Source organism: Peromyscus eremicus, chromosome 19 (assembly GCF_949786415.1).
Source record: "Peromyscus eremicus chromosome 19, PerEre_H2_v1, whole genome shotgun sequence".
Taxonomy (NCBI): domain Eukaryota; kingdom Metazoa; phylum Chordata; class Mammalia; order Rodentia; family Cricetidae; genus Peromyscus; species Peromyscus eremicus.
Genome location: NC_081435.1, coordinates 67,778,463 through 67,800,612, shown reverse-complemented (window position 1 = coordinate 67,800,612; position 22,150 = coordinate 67,778,463). Strand labels below are relative to the sequence as shown.

The window sequence follows — 22,150 nt, the reverse complement described above, 5'->3', positions numbered from 1 at the left end:
CTCTGGCCTGCACACATGCAGCTACTTGTACGAACGTGTTCATATATCCATCACATCCAAGGGTAAAAGAGTGCTGTCACCTCAGATGGGCAGCAGTGATACCTCGTTCACCACTCTTGTCTGTCATCTCACGGCTTTCTGCTCCGTGGCACACATGGCAGTGGAGGAGAGCCACAAGCACAAGGCGTGCCAACAGTGTGGAAGGGTGAAGGTTGGAGGCCAAGGTGGGCTGGGGGGTTCTAAAGAATCTTCTAGCAAAGCTGCATAGCAGAGTGTGTGCTGTAACAGAAAAAACAGAATCACATGGGTACAAAACAAGCTCAAAAAAAGTAAAACCACATGGAACTTGTTGGCTGTAGGTCTGCACATCCTTCATGTAGGACACAGATGCACCCAGTTGGAAGTCAGGGCAAGTGTGGTCTTAGGACTGACCTAGATACTGGAGTCCAGGTGGTCAGTGCATGTGTAACTAGGTGGTCTCAAGAGGGGGCTCTGTGGCAGTGGAGAGAGGTTAAGCATTCAGCTTGTAGGAATTGGGGGTGTGTGATGAACATTCGCTCCCACATGTCACTAAGTACAAAGGCTTCGTTCCATTGCTGCCTGTTCAATCGAACGTGAAGTGTGCTTGTGTTTTGGTGAGGATGTTTAAGTGGGCTCAGCACTTGGCTGAGCGCTGGCAATGTTTACTGAGAGTGCGTACCCTTTGACCCAGGTCCTGATTTAGGAGCTGTGGTCTAGAAGTAGAAGCAGTAGCTGAGGGCAGTGGAGTGGAGGACAAGATTTAGAACTAATTTCTTTCTTGCTGAAAATAATCGTAACACTGTCACACGAAACACTGATAGATAGTGTTGGGAGCAGCCCAGTGACCAGCTGGGCTATGGCCTGCATCCACACTGGTGCTGTTCTCTGGGGTGCTATCCTATGAGGCCTGAGCAGCTGTACCCTTCTGAGCGGAAGAGACACAATAGGGAGTTGAAGCCACCACGGCATCCAGGATTTGAGAAACAAAGCTGAGGGAGGCGAGGCCCAGAAGGAGCCTTTTGATTCTGGAGTTGTGAGTCCTTCCAGAGCCTCTCTGCCAACAGTATCTGTGGAGGGAATGTGCCATGGTCAGCCCAGAGAAGCAGATGGGTATGAGAAAGGGTGAAAAGATGGAGAACTCAGGTAGGATGTGGACCTTTCCTGGGGTAGTGGAGGCTGGGCACAGGAACCTCAGTCCCTATGAAGCTGGGGCACACCCACTCCAGAGCTCTGTGAACCCACCCTCTGGAGGTGGAGGATACTTTACTTGGGTATAGTAGGTTAATCCTTGATCCTAAGGATTGGCTCTCTGGAGGTCAGAGGTTGGGGTTGGGTTTTGAAGTTCCAGGTCTCAATCTTTCTAGGGACTAGCCCTGTTCTGAAGCCATAGCACACCTCCATGGACACTCCAAGGTTTTGACTTTTGTGTCAGGAACCGGGAACATGCTAAGATGTCCCCTTGGAGCAGAGTCTCAGTGGTCAAGGGGTGCACATTTCTGTTGCTGTCTGTTCTGCAGTGTTATTATAAGCTGATAAGGGGCAGGAAGGAGCTGTGATTGAAGGCTATTTCTGAAATTCAGTTTCTAAATTGCAGTTGGACAGCAGTGCTTCCAGAATTTAAAGCAGCCGCAAAGTCAGTATGTGCTGGTGTGCACCTGCGCAACACCTGTGCAGTCTGCTTTCCACGCTGCGGAAACCAACTCAGCTTCTCATTTATTTTTCCTTAAATAAAAAGCAAAGGCACCTTGTCTTAAGGTGAGTACAGTGTTAGGTACAATATTGTTGTTTTAATTATTTGGCTTTGTTTGAAGTGTGTGTCAGTAGACCAGGGATATCCAAGACGAGTGAAAAGTAATTAAGTGTTGTCTGAAAAATAATTTGAGTATGGTAGGCTGAGCCTCAATAAAGCTTTTAATATGGCAACAGAGAAAGCAGGTTCTGAAAGGTGAATCTGCCTCGTGCAGCTGCAGGAACTGGTCTCTAGCAGTGCATACTGGGAGGTGACTTTTGCTGGTGTTTTCTTCTTTTGCACCTGGAAGTGTCTCGTGCACCCAGGTTCCACCCTATCCTGTACATTAGAGGATAGTAATGAGTCATCAACTGTATTGGTTGTAGACACTTTATTGGAAAGTGGCTTTGTATAGTCACGCTGACACGTCATCTCAGCCTAGTTCACTTGGGAGGCTGCCAGGTAACCTGTCAAGGACCCATACTCCTGCTGGCCGCACTTGAAAGCTCAGGAAACTTGGAAGCGCCACCACCGCCGCAAGGTCAGCAGGTGTCAGAACTACTTATTCCTGACCCTGATTTCAAAAACCGATGAACTGACCGGTTTACATCAGGAAACATGGAGTCCCTGTCCCTTCCTTCTCACTGCTTACATGTCTGCACACGGAGAGCTGCATGTGTGAGGAGCAGGAGCATCCAAATGCAGAAGAATGCTTTCCTGGTGGCTGGCTGTGTCCACTAAGGAATGTAGCTGAGGGGTTTGATCCCACTCCAATCAGACCCACTCTGCCATGACCCCTTCTTTGTTGAGTAAGGAAACCTAGCATGTTTTTTCCTAACAACACCTTGTAGAATACTACCTTTTGATTTAAATTAGAGACGTCCTTCCCATCCTTGTGGACTTTGCTTCCGTTCTGCTGAGCCACTGAACAAGTAAGTGTGCTCTGGTTCAGCTCTCCATGCTGATGGTTGGCACCTGGTGACTTTCTTTTTAATAGTCATACCCACCACAGTTCCAGACATCCACAGCAGCCTTTGCAGCCGGTCTACATCTTTGGCTGTAGAGCATCCTCGGACCCATCCCAGCATAGTGGAATGGACCACTGTTCCAGCCATCTTACATCCTGCATAGCTCCTGCTTTGTCCGTCACAGGGCTCCTGTGGCAGCTAGCCTCATTCTAGGCCTGGAACTCTGTGCAGTCCCATTGTGACAGAGCACTTAGCAACAGCACCAAGTGCTATCCTTGATGACCATTGTCACCCAGGCTGTGAAGTTGTAAGTTTTGTTTGGTACTTGGTGGCTAAGAGTACAGTGGAGTCTCCCAGACTTGTCACGGAGTGAACAAGGGACATCTGCAGGCACTCCTTAATGACACTCAGGCGTAGTAAATGTATAGTTTGAGACAGGCTGTGTCCAGTTGCTAGGTGATGTCCATCTGATCCCACTCTAACTTGGTGTCTGAAGCAGGGTGAGGTACAGATCCCCACTGGCTGTGTGTGGAGGCGGACCCCTTGGCCTTACTGAACTTGCTAAGATGACAGGGTCCCATCTGGAAGCGAGAGCCCAGGGAGAGGCCAAACATGGCTCTCTGAGGGGCACTGGGCTATGAGCATTCATTGACTATGCTTAGTCTCGGTGGAACGACTGTGTGCCCAATCTCTAACTGAATTGTCTGGTTATTACTACTGTTAACGGAAGTCTTTGTGTGCTCTTCACTTAAAGGAGCATTTTCTCAGTCCACTGCAGTCTGTCTGTCCACCTCTCCGTGGGCCTTTGCTAGAGGGATAGGTTTTTAACTTGGTGAAGTTGTGCTTACCAGCTCTTCTTCTTATGAATTATGTCTCGTCGTTTATTGCTGATAGCCCAACCCTGTATTTCTCTGGTGTTCTATTCTCACTATTTGCATATACTGAAATATGATCTGTTTTCAGTCAGGGTTGGGTTTTTTAGGAGGATGGTGGGGGGGTGTACACACACGAATGTACGTGGAGGCCAGAGGTCAGTGTCCCATAGCATCCTCATTTGCTCTTAACCTCATAGTTTAAGACAAGAGTCTGTCACTAAACATTAGCTCACCAATTTAGTAAGCAGACTGGCCAATGAATTCCAGACATCTGTCTGTCTGCCTCTCCGGCTCTGGAATTAAAGGAGTATGTGTGGCTGTGCCAGGCTTTTACAGGGGTTCTCAGGATCCCAATTCAGGTATTCGTGTTTGCGTGACAAACACTTTACTGAGTCTTCTTCCCAGCCTGAGTCACTTTTTATAGAAATTGTGAGAGGTCTTTTTCAATGGTGGGATTGATTGGTTAGCATTTTGAGATAGTCTCACTTTAGCCCAGTGTGACTGGGAACGTGGCTATCTTCCTGCTGAAGCATCTCCACTGGAATTACAGGTGTATGTCTCCACACCTCACTAAGCTGGGAGATTTTCTTGCTTCAGTCTTTCTTGTTGAAAATGTCATTTTCTCCCTTGACCTTCATTTGCAGTTCTCAGAGACACTCGAATCCATACATTTCTGTGGATCTGTTTCCTAGTTCTTTCTGTTCCGTTGACCCGTGGATGCACCTTTCTTTCAGTCTTGGGTGGAGCACTATCTCGTTGATAAGCTATTGAGAGCTGTGGGGTTTGGTGCATCCTCCTTGTCACATTGGGGAGGGTCCCTCCTTCCTCCCCTCTTCCTCTTATACAAACTTTCCTTACTTGTGGCTGTGAATGTTTTGAATGATTGTGTATATTAACTAATATGAACATGTAGTTTTCTTCTTGACCTGCTTCTACATGGGTAGTTAACCTTTGCCCTTTCTTTATTAATTTATGCACTTAGTTCTTAGAGGGAAGGTATGTGGGCTTGTGGGACGTGCCATAAAGCAAGTATGGAAGTCACAAGACAACTTACAGAAGTAGTTCTCTTTTTTCACCATGTAGGTCCTGAGGATCAATCTCAAAACTCAGGTCAGCAAGTTTGGCAGCAAATACCTTCACCCAGAGCATCTCCCTGGCCCATTGATTGGTTATAAAACAAAAAAAAAAAAATCCTTGAACTCTTGGAATGAAGCTGTGTTTATGGGTTTGTATATGTTGGCAGGCACACCAGCCATGAGTCTATGACATCTTTCCGATTCTATGCATTTTCACATACCAGTGTGACTTCTTAGTGTTCTCTCCCTTCCCTTCCTTTGCTGGGCCTGTAGAGAGCTGTCTCTATGTTTCAGTGATACTGACTGACCCTGGGGTGCCCCTTGTTGCCCTGATGCCAGGAATCTTGTCTTTTTGCATGTCAGTCTTGCTGGAGACCTCTTTCTAAAAACCAGTTATTTGCAGTTGTGAGGTAGAGAGGCAAGAGGATCAGAAGTTCAAAATCATCCTAAGGCCAGCCTAGACAACATGATAGATACTGTGTCTCAAAAACAAAAGACACAGCAGTTATTTCACTTATTGACTTGTGGTGGTTTCCTTCTTCTCTTCAGCTCCATGGTTTCTATTCTTATCATCTTTCTCCTGCTTGCTTGCTTGCTTGTCATTTGTTCCATAAGTTGGATGCAGTCCAGGAGACTCCTTCGGAGAAGGGTCCTCTGTAGCGCCCTCCCCTGCTCTGTCCTGTATGTCCTCCAGACTCCTCTCCACAAGAGAGATTCATGGTGGGCTCTCTGTTCCCTTTGCCTGCAGTAGTCTTGACTTAGCTCCATTCCTGATAGTTCTGTTCTAGTCTAAGGATCCAGGCTAATAGTTCTATTTCAATCCCTTGGAAACATCTGGTCCCTCCTGGTCTCTGAAACTGATAGGCAAGCTCTACTGTTGGCTTTCTTTTTCTCTATAGGAACACGTAACTTCCAGGACACTTTTTTTTTGGGGGGGGGGGCAGAGCTTTAATTGTCTGCTATGTGGGCTGGTGTAGATTTTGAGACTCTGTAAAGGATTCACTCAGCCTCTTAGATCAGAAGGTTTATGTCTTATGCTGGACCAGGGACATTTCAGCCATTGCTGTTTGGGTTCATCTCTGCCTCTCTTGGGAGTCTAAACCTTTGGTTCCCTCTCACCTGAGTTGTCAAAGCTGACTCATCTTTTCCTCTCCGGTTGTGTTTTCTCTCCGTCCCGCCAAGGTGATTTCTGTGAGTTTGCTGACTTCTCCTTTTCAGTTTGCTGTCAAACCTAGCCTGTGTGTGTGTTTCCTTGTGCTTTTCATCTCTTAGACTTCCCTGCTTTTCATCTTCTAGTCTTTGCCAAGGATTTCTTCTTTTTTTTTTTCCATCTCTTTCAGATATATTTGTAATTGATGGTTTAAAGTCTTTATTGTGGATGCTTTAAAAATCTTTGAAAGATGAAAGGTCTCCTTGGAGTTGACAACCCTCTGTTAACTGTCCTTTCCATCAGTTGGAGGTCTTCATGGTTCCTGCACAAAACGTCATTCAGATCAAAACCTGGTTACTTTCCCATCATGATAGACCTGGGTCTGGTTCATCCTCTGTCTTACCTGACAAATGGTATTGAAGTGAGGGAGGGGTGGCAGTATTCCTAGAAAATGATACCAGTCTCCTCTCTCCTGTCCTCTTCTGGTGCCCAGCATGGAATGGCCTGCTGTAGAGAGGGGTGTTGAACTCCAGGCTTCCTGCCTTCTTCTGTCTTCCTTAAGGCAGCACAAGCAGGGCAACACTGGGTCTTTGCTCTCTTTAGCTAGAATAGAAAAGTTATTGTCCAAAGATCGATTTATCAGCTCATTTTAGTAGAACATCACATTATCATCTATTAGCACACATTTTCTATTAAATGAAGTTACTTCAGATTGAGAAGGAGTATAATGGGAGTGCTCTTCATTTCTGTGACTCTGTCATGTTTTCTCTTTTGGGGGCAGTTCTGGAGTAACTAGCCTTGCCCTGGGGCATTCCTGGAAGAGCAGGAGCTCACAGGTACTCCCGAGAGGTCCTTGAAAGCTTTGGTATGGGTCTGAATGTGATCTCTTACAGGTCAGAGAAGTTCTGCATTTTTTCATGCTCCTGGAACCTATCACCCTTTCAGAGCTCTCCTGGCGCCAGCAGACCCAGGATGGCTGTGAGCTGGGCATGGCCTTGGCAGTGTTGACCTTTGAAGATGAGCACTCAGCTTTGGTAGATAGGTCTTTCTTTTTCTTACACTTCAAACTTGGTTGAAACATTAGACAACCTTAAAGAGAAGCATAGTACACTTAATTTTAGTAAAGGAAAACTTACATGAGTTTTTCCTGTTTCTCTTTGGAGCTGTGGGTGTTGGGAGCACAGTGGTGGCTGTAAATGTCATCAGTCAGTGTCCGGGGCCCCTGGGTAGAAAGCATGGCCAGGGAAGGAGAGGCTCTCTTCAGGTGCTTGTTCCTCAGCATTGGGCAGCAGCAACTTTGGGCAGCAGCAACTTGTGGCAGCAGGTGGCGCCCTGGTGTTAACAGTTCCCCAGCAAGCCTCCAGCGTCTGGGCCCTTGGATCTCCAAGTGTTTATCCAGTTTACAAGAGAACAGCTCCCTGTAGGCCTAGGAGATTCAGAATTCCTTAGATGTTGGCACCAGTTGGCATTGAACTTCTGTGCAGGTCTAGATGCCAGTATCCCTGGCCCTTGAAACAGCAGCTGGCATGAGCTGTCCAAGCCTGGGTGGCTTAGACTCTCAGGGCTAAGCAACATTGTAGAAGTCTTCCTGCACAAGGTCCATGGGTTCTAGTCTGCCATTGGGCATCCTCGCTTCTCCTCTTGTTCTTGTTCCGGCTGTTCTGAGCTCTTCAGCTACCAACCCTGGCCCTTTGACAGCTGTGTGCCGACTGTTCAGCTGTCACTGCCCCTCGCTGCCTCTCTCCGACTGTGCTCTGCTGTCGCTGCTTCCTTCATCTCACCACTTAGCCCGCTCCACCAAGAGTAAGGAAGAAAGATGTAGGAGAAGCCAGTGCTGCAGAACCAGGAGAGGACCACAGCAGGGCATTGCCCATCTAGCTCACCAAGTGAGCCAATCAGCCTGTCCCATAGAGAGAGCTGGAGGACAGGGTTTGCATGGTACTCACAGCATTGCCCTTGGGGCCAGTCAAAGGCAAGTCTCTGGTAGGCCCCCAGGGGAAGTGGTGTCCCTTTAGTCTAGGCGGAAATTGTTTTAGAGTCATGTAAAGCTTGCCAAGGCTTGCGTATGATAGCAAAAACTCTGGTACAGAGGGCTGAAAACAGGTGCTTACCTGAGGTTGCCATGTAGCTTTCCTGCAGTGTCCATGGAGGTTCAAGACTGACGAGTGCTGCATAAAGGTAACTCAGCTGTCTGTTCCATGCAACCAGGACAGCAAGGGAGAGTGTGCTTGCCTCATCCCCAAATTCAGGAGTGGTTACTGTAGCACATACATCAATACTAATAGTGGTGTTTTGTTGTTTTAAGAGTCACCTCATCTGTCTCATAAAGGCAGTATTGGGCCGTGGCCACACACACGCTGATCATACTTTCTGTTGAGCTGTTTGACTGTGATCAAACTGAATTTTGCCAGGGATATGAACATGGAGTCTTGACTTTTGGAAAAGCAGAGATTACACTTTTTAAATTTCTAGGTAGAAAATCTTTTGCCCTCATTAGATATTTGGTTAGCCTAATACAATTACTTTTTAATTTGTGAACTTTGAGTTAATGCCCTGTTATTCTTTTTATTACATTTTAATCTTTATGTTTGTGTGCATATTTACATGCATGTATTTGTGTGGGAATGTATATGCCATGGCATCCTTGTAGAGGTCAGAGGACTTGTAAGAATCGGTTCTCTCTGTCCACCTTGTGGTCCCAGGGGTCCAATTCAAGTGGTCAGGCTTGGCTGCAAGGACCTCTACCACCTGTGCCATCTTGCCGGGTCCCACATTTTTCTTCATGTAGTAAGGTCTTGTCACCTTATCTACATGTCCGTGAGGGCCAGCCTGGGACCCAGTGGACAGGGATACTCTTCTTCTCGTCTCACTCCCTTACCTGGGGAAGGACCTGTTAGAGAGATGACTGTCTTACTCTCTAGCACAGGCTGGCCTCAGACTCACAGCAGTTTTCCTGCTTCAGCCTTTCAAGCCCTAGAATGTGCATGTGAGCCACTGTGCCTGGCATGCTCTAAATTTTGGCACAAACTTAAACATGCATAGAATATATTCAGTGAGGTTTGGCACACCTAGATGCACATTGCACACAGACACTGTTTGCACAGAGCTGCAGTTTTTGCCAGTGAGAATACCAGTTTATGTTGGCTTGTTGGGGTCACAGGTAGGAAGTGTCTTTGAGGCTTGGACTTGGTCCTTGCAGCTGATTGGTTACTGTAGTACTTACTGAGCCTGTGCACAAGGAATCTAATGTTTCTTCCCTGTCCTTTGTAAGCAGATTTATTCTACTCCGTTGATAGCCATCTCTTAATTCACTATCCTGTTTGGGTACTGTTCTGTGCTCTGAATAGAATGTAAATGTCACTTTGGTTTCTTTTGTCTTGTGATTCTGTGACTTTATTCGAGGGTAAATGACATTTTCTGGTGATTTCTAGCAAGCCATTGGTCTTTAAGTTTTGTGCTCAAGTCAAGTCAGGTGATACCCTGTGAACAGGGTGTGAAAGAGGTGAGTGTGAGCTGAACAACAGAGATAGCAAATGGACACGGTGGACAGAGCTCCTTATCTTTTCCTCCAAGTGTTCTCCACGCGTGTCACCCAGTCCAGGATTCAGGTGTCTGCTGCAGAGCTGGGAAGGTGCTATGGAACTGCTTTCCTCACGCGGGACTGTAAAATTCCTTTCAGAGCTGTTCAGCCACATCAGCAGCAGATGTTTGGTGAAGAGTTGCCAGAAGCTCAAGATGGAGAGCAGCCTGGCCCTGCTAGAAGAAAGCGACAACCCAGTATGTCAGAGACAATGCCGCTGTACACTCTCTGTAAGGAGGACTTAGAGAGTATGGACAAAGAGGTGAGAATGTGGTGCAGGTCCCAGGTCCTGGAGGCTGGTGTGACCAGCACATCACCGATTCAGTGGGGTCTCATGCAGAATAGATACAGGTGCTGTGAGCCAGCGCCTGTTTTCCCCTTTAAGGGATTTGTAACCATATGAAAGGATGTACTCGTGTGTTTGGCAACAAGAACACTTGAGCCCCGACTCCCAGAGCTTCATGATCGTGTCTGCAGACATTCTACATTGTCATAACGTGGGTGCTTCTGCATTTTGTGGTACAGGAGACACAAGTGCTTTTCAGGATACCCTGCTAAGGGAACAGTCCAGACAGAAAGTCGATGAGATTCAGGATGAGAAAATGTGAATTAGTTTGCATTCAATAGAACATAGATTTTAAATACATGAATTCAGACACATTAACACCAGTTTCTTCTGTCATTTCTACACCACTAAATAGTTTTAGGTACACTAGTGGTTAGCTTTTTCCGATGCTCTGTTTGGGGAATTGAATACCTGGACTACAGATGTTTTGATTACACCCTAAACACAGGGTGCATATCATTTAGAACTAACGCAAAACTGGCTCCTGGGTCAGTAGTCTGTATTCTAGACACATGTTCTTACACAGCCCTGGCTCAGCCCTGGATAGCCCTGTGTCCCTTGGCCATACATCTTCCTCTGGGCTCCCAGGAGCCTTTGCTCCTGGGCTTTGGTCGTGTGGTCTAGAGTGTCACTGCCCTGCAGACTGCTTTCAGAGGACCACTGGAAGACGTGAGCCTCGGGTCCAGTGACCAAGCTGTCTAGTCTACCCTTTCCCTGCAGCCACGGTTGGGCACAGTCCACCTGGCATGCTGTGCTGTGGGGACAGGAATGTCCTGTTTCCGTTGATCGTGCAGCAGAGAGTGCTAAGGAAGAAAGCATGGCTTTCACTTATTTTTAGCAAAAGCAAGAAAATGCAAACATTATTTTCAGGGTGGAATCCCATCAGTAACTCAGATTTTCTCTCGGTCGATACCTTGCTTTCTGAGCTCTTTACTATTTCTGTGTTTTTTTGAACATTAACTGTTTCATTTCATGAAAAGGTTTCTCTTGGCCACTGCTTCCTTGTCCTCAAGGTCAGCTGACTGTTATCTAGAACAGTGCCCACAAGCGTAGTTGGCTCTCCATCCTGTGTGGCTGTCATGTGCTGTTTCCCTTCTGACTTCCTGGTCTGTCACAGAGGGCTTCCCTTGTCCAGTTTGACACAACTTGGCCACACTAGGCTTTTTTTTTTTACATTTTTTTTTCACACTAGGCTTTTATTCATCTGATGTCAAAAGACCTCAAATTATCATATGAAACAGCAACTTTGACTTACTCCAAAATCTTGCTCTTTCAACCATAAAAGCCAGCCTTAACCCCCAGCCTCCATTCCTCAGAAGCATGCTCCTAAGGAGGAGGGGCTGGCCCTCTGCCTTCACGTGCATGGGCGCTTGCTCAGGTGAGGGGAGAAAACTAGAGGCTTCACAGCCCTCGGTACCTGCACGACTTTGTCAGTCCTGGGTCCTGGGCCAGAGGAGTAGACCTCCCCGTCCTCCGACAGAGATGGCAGCCAGGTTTCCCTACACTTAGGCATAAGGAAAATATTCCTGCCTTCTGAGTGCCATGGGCCCCAGATCACCATGAACTCTTTTTCCAGTCTCGAGGGGGAGGAAGAGGGCAGGTAGTCTCACAAGATGTAAGCACCAGGCTATTCTCACATGCCTCTGGCCACTAGGATCTGCCTGAACAGTCCACATCCATTTAGTGTTGATATGCCACATAGGTGCTTAGGTTTAACTCTCCTCTATGTCGGGGGTCTGTCCTTTGAACAGTCAGTGGTCGATCTAGGACCACCCTGATCCAGGTGACCTCATCTTAACCTAGCACATCTACAAAGACCCTGTCCCCAGTGAAACCATAGACACAAGGACCAGAGCAGAACTTACAGGGCAGGGGGCAGTGTTTTGGAACTTGGGGCTCTCTCTGACAGAAACACACACTCACATCCTTCCCTGTGGCTATCTGGGGTGCTTCCTTGGGTGAGTTGGAGCAGGGTTTTTTTACCTGAGAAATTTAACCTAGTTTATAAAATAGGTATACAGATCAAACATTTACTTGTGGTACATCATGAAAAATTTTATTTTAAAATAATTCTTTGATATACATAGAATCTTGTCATTTACTAAAGATGAAAGCAAACTTGTATACTAATAAGCTGAATAGGCTTATTTGAAGAGTGTTCACAAATACTCCATGTGTGTGGAGGCCAGAGGATAACCTTGGACATTGTCCCTAAGATACTGTCCACCTTGATTTTACGGCAAGGTCTCTCACCAACTAGGCTAGGCTGACTGGCCAGCAAGCCCAGTGGGTTTACCATATGCCTGGCTTTTTTGTTAAGTTGGAGGGAATTTCATTCAGATCTTCAGGTCCTTCCTTGTACTTGCATAGCAAACACTTTCCCAACCGAACGGTAGCCCCACCACTGCAAAATATGGAGCATCTTCAACATTTTTCAAATTAGTGATATTTTTGATTTTTCAGTCATCAATTCTGAGAATACTATTTACCAAACACACACACAAAGGAAAAAAAAAAACATCATGTAAAATAGAAGTAATATGCTTAGGGCCATTTCAAAAATTTTTGGGAAATTACATGCTAATCCCAAACCAAAGTTCTTCTGATGACTTTTTTTTTTTAAATGAAATTCAAGTGAACAACTCAAACATCACGTTTAAAAATCAACACTCTAATACAATATAATTGAAAGATACACTAGTTTCATATTTATGTTTCCTCATGATAGAAGACTATTCTTGGTTTTCTGTAAACAGTTCTTTGTGTAAGAGCAGAAAAGTTTGTATGTACAGCAACAAGAGTGCAGTTCCGTCTCAAGTCTGAGCTGGGAGATTTCAGGAGGCATTCACCAGTATTGTGTGTAGTGGCAGGGTACAAAATGTACGTCATATATATAACTCTGCTAGTAAGTGTTAACTGACAACTGGGCACAACCCAGAATCACCCGGAAGTGAAATGACGTGGTTCAGGTTGGCCTGTGGGCGTGTCTGCAGAGGGACCCTGAATGTGGGCAGCACCATTTTATGGACTGGCCCTTGAACTGTGGGAGTGAAGAGAGTTGGCTGAGGGTGGCGCAGGCAAGCAGGCAGCGCGGTGCACTTGTTTCTGCGCCTTTTACTGGATGTCACGTGGCTGGCTACTTCACCTTCTGCCACCGTGACTTCCTCAGTCATGGACTGACCTGAATTGTAAGCCAAACAAACCCTCTCGCTCCCTTACGTTGCTTTGGTCAGGGTGTTTTTATCATAGCAACAGAAAGAAAATAGAACAGAAATTGTTACTAGAGAAGTGGGTTTGTTGGCTGCCATGAACTTGACCATGGGCCTTGGACTCTTTTATTGGAGGATTGTGGAGGATTTCGGAACTTTGGGCCAGAAAAGCTTTTGAGTGCTTAGAGCTTAATGGGCCTTTCTGGTAGGAGTTGGAAGATAAGATTGCTAAGAATAATGCAGACAGTGCAGAAATGTTTCAGAGGGGAACCAGAATTTTTGTCCTTAACTCAGGTGAGGCTATTTGTGGATATTTTTGCTAAGAATGTATGTGCCTGGGGCTGAGAAATGGCTGTGATTGTCCAAGAGCTCAGCACCACTGAGGTGAAACCTTCCATGCCTCACTGGGACAATAGGAACGTGTTTCCTCAAAGTCAGCACACAGAAGCTGCCAAGGCGGCCAGGCTACATCTTGAGCTTCCAGCAGAACTTGGCAATATCTGAGCATCGTCCACATGGTGCTGGTTTTGAAAGCATGAAAGATGCAAGATTGAGAGAGCCATAGAGAGTGCTGAAGCTTGGTGCCTTGTGGTGGGGTCACAGTACCTGTGAAGGGAGAGAGACTCAGAAATAAGCAGACTTCCCCTTCTTCCCACCACATTTGTCCCCTGAGCTGGTGAGTGAGGGCCCACCCTTGTCGCCCCCTCATTTCTGACTTGCTTCACAGAGCTTTGGATGGCTTGCTGCCCTGAGCCCAAATGCCTGCTGGAGCTCTGTGGGCAGGGAAAGCCAGTGCTCCAGCACAGTGCTGGTGGTGCCATTCTCTGCCCAGAACCACAGAGTAGTTCCTCATTGCCTAGAAAGCAAATGGGAGTTTGGGGTGGGCCATGAAAGGTACAGCAGAAACATGCAGAGTTCATAAAAAGCTGCAACATTGTCTTCGCTGCTTTGTAATCCTGTGTATATTTCTAGACACGTGGAGAAGCCAAAGATTGTTGACAATATAGGGAGTCCTGCAGGCTGGCTTTCTATGTAGGAACAAGTGGGTTTGGAGGATGTGGGCTGCTCCACCACTAATAACATGGGTAGGTAACTAGGTTAACTAAACTGTCCAGGCCTTAACACTAGTAAACTGCTCTAATAGTTACTTGTTCTGTACAGTACAGAGAATGATCTTTGATAGCCATACTTCTGGTTTTGAATGGGTGAATTAATTACATACACAGCAGTAAAAGAAGAAAAATAAATATCTCGGAGCAAACAGAGAGCATTGATAGATAACCGTCTAGCAGAGGTGACTGGAGTAATCCAGTTGAGAGAGCAAACAAAAGGTAACCTCACTAAGCAGGGGCTTACAGAAATCACTGGGGAGGCCCCAGAGGCAGCCGGGCAGAGGTCCTGGTCCCCAGTCATCAAACCAGGCAGTTCCCATCATCCATCAGCAATGAGCAGGTCAGCTGAAGCAGTCAGCTAGAGTCCTCGATTGGGCTTCTCTATGGGAGAGCTTCCCATGGCTGAACTTCCAGTTTCCCAGGCCCGCTGTAGGCACTTTTATACCATAGGATAAATGGTGATAACATCTGTTAGAAATGGGTCGCCTCTAGCTGTTCTCAAGGACATGGTGTTTTAACTCTTGAACTGTTCTCTTCCCTCCGTGTTACAGAGTTGAAGTGGGCTAGCTCTTCTGTAGCTAGGAAATCTTGGAGGACACTTGGAGACAAACATGCTTAGGTCTGAGCCAGCTTCTCAGTGAACTTAGATAGCACGTCTAATGTGCATTACATTATTCAAAACAATTATGACAAAGGGACTTCTCAGTTCTTTGACAACAACATGAATTTGACAGCTTGGGTGCTTATTTTGCACAGGCTTATTTTGCAGAGACAACCTCAGTCTGTCCAGCCCATGGTCAGAATTTACACTCTGGCCCTAATTTATTCATTGTCAGGAGGAGAAGTGAGAACAGTCTGGGCACAACTCTGTGGCCTCAGCCTCCTTAGCCCATGCTGGAGAGAAGAAACCCATCTCAACAGTGAAACACATCCTGTTCCTCATTTGAGCAGAACCAGCCATGGCCATTCTCTCTGACCTGGTGGACAGGATCCCCACCCTTGGGATTAGGAGCTGGCAGTTTCCACCCTGTAGCGTAGGCAGATGCAGCCCAGGATTATAGTTTGAAGGTTGTTTTGTTTTATCACTTACTGGGGCCGGAAGGGGTGGGGGGGTGGGGTGGGGTTGCACATGGCACAGCATGCATGTCGAAGATCAGAGGAGAGCTTGCAGGAGTTGGTTCTCTCTACTATGTGGGCCCAGAGGGTGGAGCTCAGGTCCTCAGGCTTGACAGCAAATGCCTTTACCAGCTGAGCCATATTGCTGGTCTCAGAGGTTTTGTTTCTGCTGAACATGTATATACTTGTTTAGGATGCATACAAGCTTAATGGTTGTATGCTTGGTTCATGCTTATATGAATTAAAGGTGGTTGAAGAAAATGGAAATTCTGAGGCATGTTCGTATTACCTGGTTAGTTCAAAGTCTGTTTGGTGTGAGCTAAGTTAAGGTAGTGACTGCTGGGACCTACAGAGACCCCACCCCAGAGCCTGCAAGCTGGTCTTCTCTGTACAGTTTCCATCTAGGTGCCCTGTACCCGGGAAGCCTGGCAGTGGAGGGCACAACAAGATCTGTTCATCACCACTTTCTCCCTTTGGTGTCTCACAGCTGTGCCCAGTTTGGGGCTGAGGCCGCTGCACATAATTGCTTTTCTCACTCCTACTGGGTGCCATGTTCACAGGCAGGTTGCCTAAGACATGTTCTTTGCTGGAGGTAAATTGTCTCTGGCAGTTATTCCTTTCTGGGAGACACAGGTACCTTTCCACTGCCCTGCAAGTGTTAGGACAAGTTGAGTTTGCTTCTGGAGCTGGGAAAGCCCATGGGGACAGGGCATGGATTCAGGCCCACATGCTTGTATGTAGTCAGCATTGCTAATAGTGCCTTCAAAATCCTTTGTGCAAATTAAACTGCTCTACTGTGCGGTCATTTTTTAAAAGTCATGTTCTCTGGTTCTCTCAGGGCACTGTATGGGATCCCATCATTAGTACATGAGGGTGGGAGCAGGTAAGAAGTTCTGCTTGGAAACTCAAGTATGTACTGGGAGGTGTGAGGTCATACCATACCCCATGCCAGGAGCACTGAGCCAGAGGAAAGGCAGAGTTGGTAGGACGGACAGACAATTGTCTTCCAGTGCAGTCCATCCTGCTTTGTCCAAGCCACAGCAAGGATTTGTGTCATGAAGCAATGGCATTTGACGTCTTTTCTATTTTGATGGACCTGAGGACTGCCGGTCTGAAAGGAGGGATCCCCAGTCTGTACAGACAGTCCTTAAGTGATGAACATGTCTGTGCAGAGCTGAGCAGAGCTGTGCAGGAGTCCTACCCAGGCTTGAAGGTAGGAGAGGGGACTGGCTTCAGAGTGAGGGCAAGCATACCAAGGCTTTTGTGTGCCCTTTCAGCATCTGCTGGCGCCAGTGAAATGACAGAGCTCTCATCAAAACTGGCCCCTGTGGTTCGAGAACCCATGACTTACCACCAAAAGCAGCTCTAGTCCCAAAGTACTACCTACCGCTACCCACTGCAGAGTGGGGACTGAGGGTAATCTCTAAGGAAGACCTGGGGAAGGAATCCCCTCCTATGTAGATTATGAGGCCATACCAGCCAGTCTCCGGCTCATCCGAAAACACAGGCGTGGGCCAGTGCCATTAGAACTGACTGAGGATAGAAGTGATCATCTCAGCATCTACCTCAACAGTAGGTAGCATTTCAGAGCCTCTTAGATTCACTTTGGAGCCTGTCCACAGAGAGCAACACAAATTTCCTCTGCCAAGTCAGTGTGATACAGTGAAAAGCAGGACTGTAACAGTGAAGTGATCAGACGGAAACTTTGATGCAGCCTAATGTGGCCAGTGGAAGGTAAGCCATCCTAAAGTTACTGAAGAATTAGAAACTACACAGAAGAACCAGTTTCAGAAATGACATGTACAGGAAGTGTGGCAGAGCCACTAAACCATAGTGGAACCACAGTGGGCAGGGGTAATGTCCTGAGAACTGTCACAGACCCTTCAACACAGAATCTCAGGAGTGTTTTACCTTGAAGAGCACTCAGGAATGGTGGGGGGGACCCTGGGAGTGCCAATGATGGCAATGATGGTCTGAATCTGAAGGAGGACGGGCTGGAGCAGGAATGTTCCTGAAGAAATGATGGCCGAGAGTGTCTGAACTGAGGAGGAGGTAGATAGCAGCCTCCTGGTGCAAATTGGCTTGGCCAGGTGTGGAGGTGGATGGGTTAAATCCATACTGTGTCAGTGTCAAGTCCAGACTTTCCTGGTGCTTTCGTTTGGGTCGGAGAGACCATGGGAAGGTGTGTCTGTGTGGGGGTGGGCCTCTGTCAGGTGGTCACCAGCTAGGTTTGTGCAGTCCTCTGCTTAACCTGCTGTGAAGGCTCTGTGGAGAGTAGAACTAGGAATTGGCCCAAGTGCTCTTAGATACCAGGAAAAGTTGGTAGTTCTTTGCCCAGTTTTAAATGCTTGTTTTCACAGTGGCTGAACTTTGGTGTATTATTCCAGACTTCTTATTGCCGCTTGGTGATTGTGTCCTGTGACTGGAGGAGAGGTGCTCCATGTCTTCTGTCTGGTGGCCCTATCTATTGTATACTGCCTTGGGCGGAATGTGTTTGGTCAGCCATGAAAACCAGGAAACTCTCTGGCTTGTGCAAGTTGTAGGCTTCCCAGAGCAATGTTTTTTTGTTTTGTTTTGTTTTGTTGTTTTTTCGAGACAGGGTTTCTCTGTGTAGCTTTGCGTCTTACCTGGAACTCACTTGGTAGCCCAGGCTGGCCTCGAACTCACAGAGATCCGCCTTTTTTTTTTTTTTTTTTTTTTTTTTGGACCAGAGCAATGTTTTAAGAAAAAAAATCAGTGCTAGAGAATTCTGTGTTTCCCATGTCTTTCATCTTTCCATTTTAGGAAGCAAGTTACTATTGTGGACATTCTGTTTATCCTCAGCTGATTAATAAATACTACCTTTAAAAAAGAACCCAAGAGCGCTAGCACCTGAACAGATGGTTTCGTATTGTGATGAGGAAGCAGGGACAGTGGACCATCACATCTCCTGCTTGCCTGTCTGTCTTAGAAAGCTGTTGCTGAGGAAGGTCAGGCCTTGAAAGAAGCGGGGCAGGTGCCTCACCGGCTGTGGAGAGAGCGGAGATCCCTCCCGTTGCTCGGGGTCCTCCTTGGCTGAGTGGCCACCTTCAGTCCCACCTCGCTGTCTTTGAAGACGGTCGCCTCCTGCTTCAGGAACCTCTGAGGGCATGATGAGTACTTGCTAGGTGGGAGCTGAGTGGGGGTGCTTTCCTTACACAGTGGAAGAATTATCTCCTGATTCCGTGTTTGGCACCATAACCTAAAAACTACCCTTGTTAGAGTGGGTTTGTTTTTCCACTGAATTCAGCACTTGTCTCTCTGCTCCCATTCTCTTTATAACAGTAATTAATCACTCTTACCGTTTAGCCTAAGATCAACTGTGTAACAGTAATTCATGCTGAATCGCTATCTGTCCGCGAAACTGAAAAGACAGCCTGGACTGTGACCATGCACTGCATGCTCATACATCTGAGGATTAGTTTCACAGAGCACAGCAGACATGGAAAGGTATTTGGGAATACTCTGTTATTGAACAGCAGTCATTTCTACCTCGTGTCAGCTTGTGACTGGATCTTAGACGATGGTCCCAGTTAACCAGTCCTTAAGAACACATCCTTCTTGTAATCTATTTAGTCAGTAGAGGTCATTGAGCCATTTGGTAACAATGTATCCTACACAGAATGTTCTTTGATGGTGATCAAAAACTTCCTGCTGGGCGGTGGTGGCTCACGCCTTTAATCCCAGCACTCAAGAGGCAGAGCCAGGCGAATCTCTGTGAGTTCGAGGCCATCCTGGTCTACAAAGTGAGTTCCAGGAGAGGCGCAAAGCTACACAGAGAAACCCTGTCTCGAAAAACAAAACAAAACAAAACAAAACAAAACAAAAAAAAACAACTTCCTGAACAGGTATTAAGTACTTGATTTTGATTTTTTTTTTTTTTTTTTTTTTTAGTAAAGTGTTTGGAAGAATGGTCCTGTCTCTCTGGCCCTTTGTTTTTTCCTCAAAGTGTTGGTCACTGGAGTTTCACTGAGATAAGGTTCATTGCATGTGAAAATCTATGTTTGAGAAGAGTTTGTGGTTGTCTTTTGTGTTCATCTCCCTGGTGTAAAGAACTTTCTGGGGGGTTGTGGAGTCATTTGCATAAGTCGTTTGCAGAGCATATGTGCTGCCTACAGCCAGCGTCTGTGTGAGTTTTAAATCCTCTTGAGCCGTTTCAGAACGCCTCAGTTTGTTTTCCAAGTTCAGGGTTTTCACATGTCATTAAAGTTTCTCTTTGGCCTTCCAAGTGTTTTCTGTTCATAAAAATAGCTTCTCAGTTGACATCATCCCCTAAAATACATTTCACCTTGTAGATGTAACCAACCTTCTTATTAAATAAGAAACACAGAACCAATGCAAAGAAGAAAGCCAAGAGGTCAGAGCTATTAGCAAGCCATAGGAAAGCAGGGCAGTGGTGTCATACGCTTATAATCCCAGCACTTGGTAGACAGAGCTAGGTAAGTCTCTGTGTGTTCAGGGATACAGCCAGTATTGGATACACATGCCTTTAATCTCATTACCAATCATAGAAAACCTGGAGGTCTATACAGACAGGCCGTGATGAGGCGGTCATGTGGTTGGGTTTACAACCAATGAGAAGGCAGAACAGGAACTCTATATAAAGACTTTAACACAGGGGTAGCTCTGGTTCGGAGAGGTAGGACCACCGCAGGAGGAAGGGTAAGGTTTTAGCTCTTAGCTCTGACCTCTTGGCTTTCTTCTTTGCATTGGTTCTGCACCAGATTGGGCGCCATTTGTAGCTAGAGTTTTCCTGCCTGGCCCACAGTCAGGACAAATCTCTCTCACCTGCCAGTCCCTCGGCGCTCAGACCCAACCAAGTAAACACAGAGACTTATATTGGTTACAAACTGTATGGCCGTGGCAGGCTTCTTGCTAACAGTTCTTACAGCTTAAATTAATCCATTTCTATAAATCTATACCTTGCCTCGTGGCTTACTGGCATCTTCACATGCTGTTTGTCATTGTGGCGGCTGGCAGTGTCTCTGACTCAGCCTTCCACTTCCCAGCTTTATTCTCCTCCTTTATACTTCCTGCCTTGCCACTGGCCAATCAGTGATTTATTTACTGACCAATCAGCAACACACTTGACATACAGACCATCCCACAGCACTCCCCCCCCTTTTTTTTTTCAAAAGGGAAGGTTTTAACCTTAACAAAGTAAAATTACATATAATTTGGGAATTTGGGCGTAGCTTCTATTACTACTTCCTGCTGGAGGGGGGCGCTGTATCTTATGGGGACACAAAGAAAATTTTAGAATTATGGAATAGTCCATGAGGGTGTATCGTCTGAGCCAGTTGCCTTCAAACCATTCTGGATGTTGGATCATCTGGGCCATGGTGTCATCGGAGACCTTTCAGGAGGTCTTGGCTAGTCAAACCTGATGTATCTTAATCTGGAACAAATCCATAGCCTCTGGCTTTCTGTGGGAACAAAAGCAGAGACTCTTTTCCAAAGCAACATATCCTTATATCCAAATTTTGAAGTGAAGGTACCTTTAAAATATACATTTTGGCATAACTCAACAGCTTTTACAATCAAATGTTTTTCTGCAGTTAAAAATCCCAAAGACAACACAATCCAGATTCTCTGTTTAATACTCATCTTCACATGGCTTATTTTTTATATTAATTTTACTGTCTCTTCAAAGACTTTATTTTTTAAAACTATGTATTTGTTTATATAACTGTATGTATGACCTTTTTTGTCTCTTTCAAGCCTACGTATATTTTACACACATTGTAAACTATTACATCTGAATCTGTCTTATTGTGAATCTATTGCTTTAAACTGCAGCAGCTGTGGCTGCTGGCTCCGCCCACCTCAGCTTCCCAACATGGCCAGTGGTACACTTTCCACCAGCTCTGGGAGCTATCATGGGTCTATGCTTTTATCCAAGCAGTGTGTAGCCCAGAAACCTCTGTTTTTGTTTTGTACTAGCAAAGGCTAAATCCACCACGCAGCTTAATGTTCCACTTGCAGAGGCCTCATTCCTGCCATACTGCAGGTCGAGTGCGCACGCTAGGAACCCACAAGTAGCTCAAACCAGCAGCTGCCACTCATTTGAGAGAGACAATTAGGAAGCTGTTTTTAGCTCCATTTTAGAATCTTTTCTCAGGTTTTAGGTGGAAACTCTTGCCAACACGTTGGGCGCCACCACCTCTGTATTAGTTTTCTGTGCTGCATACTGAGGGCCACAGATGCAGAAGCTAAAGCAACCTATGTCTCCTGCCATGTTCCCAGGGTCAGGAATCCCCTGCTGGGCCTCAGAGCATCCTCCCAGCTCCTAGTGGATGCAGGTTGATTCCCTGCTGATGTAGGACTGAGGTCATGGGCTACCACTCTTGCCTTGGCATGACCACTAGACCACTGGACCCCAGTAGGAGTCCCTTCCCATGGCCAGAACAGCCTTGTGTGGGAATATCCACCATTGGAATGGCCGTTTTCTCTGTTGCATCTGCCCTTGGAGTGAGTTACAGGTCCCTCCTGTCGTGCTTGGCTGCTTGGCTCCCAGCTGACTTTCAGAGGCCCACCACTAGAGTCCCAGAAGCGTTCTGTGTGGAAAACACAAGGCCTTGTCCAACAACAGAAAACTAACCTAGCTACAGACAAGGAAGAATGACATATAATTGAGTTTAAAAGTACTGTGAGATGGCGGCTATTTATGAAGCTGAATCATGGTCATTGGAATAGGTCAGGAACTGTGACTGATGGATAGTGACTTTCACATAAGGAGGAGACCAGGACAGTCTCAGGAAGCAACAGGGTGACCCAGGCCATGAAGTCAGCTTGTGGCAGCAGTGTCCTGTAGGCCCTGAAATTCTGTGTGGAGTCCTCTCTGTCCTTTGTAACATGATCAAGAAATTTCCAGAAAAAAGTGACTTAATGCATCTATAAATTGAGTTTTTCTGTCAGAAAGTTCTACTAATCAGAAGGTTGGTTCTTTG

General features: G+C 46.4%; 1 protein-coding gene across 1 annotated transcript in view; it reads left to right on the top strand.

The window, feature by feature from the left end:
• The window catches only part of Ctdp1 (CTD phosphatase subunit 1), a 66,622-nt gene that overhangs the window by 28,883 nt on the left and 15,589 nt on the right, over nt 1-22,150 (top strand). The window contains exon 11 of the mRNA XM_059246822.1: nt 9,499-9,661. Coding sequence (XP_059102805.1) covers nt 9,499-9,661 — 163 coding nt within the window. The remainder of the gene's footprint in view (nt 1-9,498; nt 9,662-22,150) is intronic.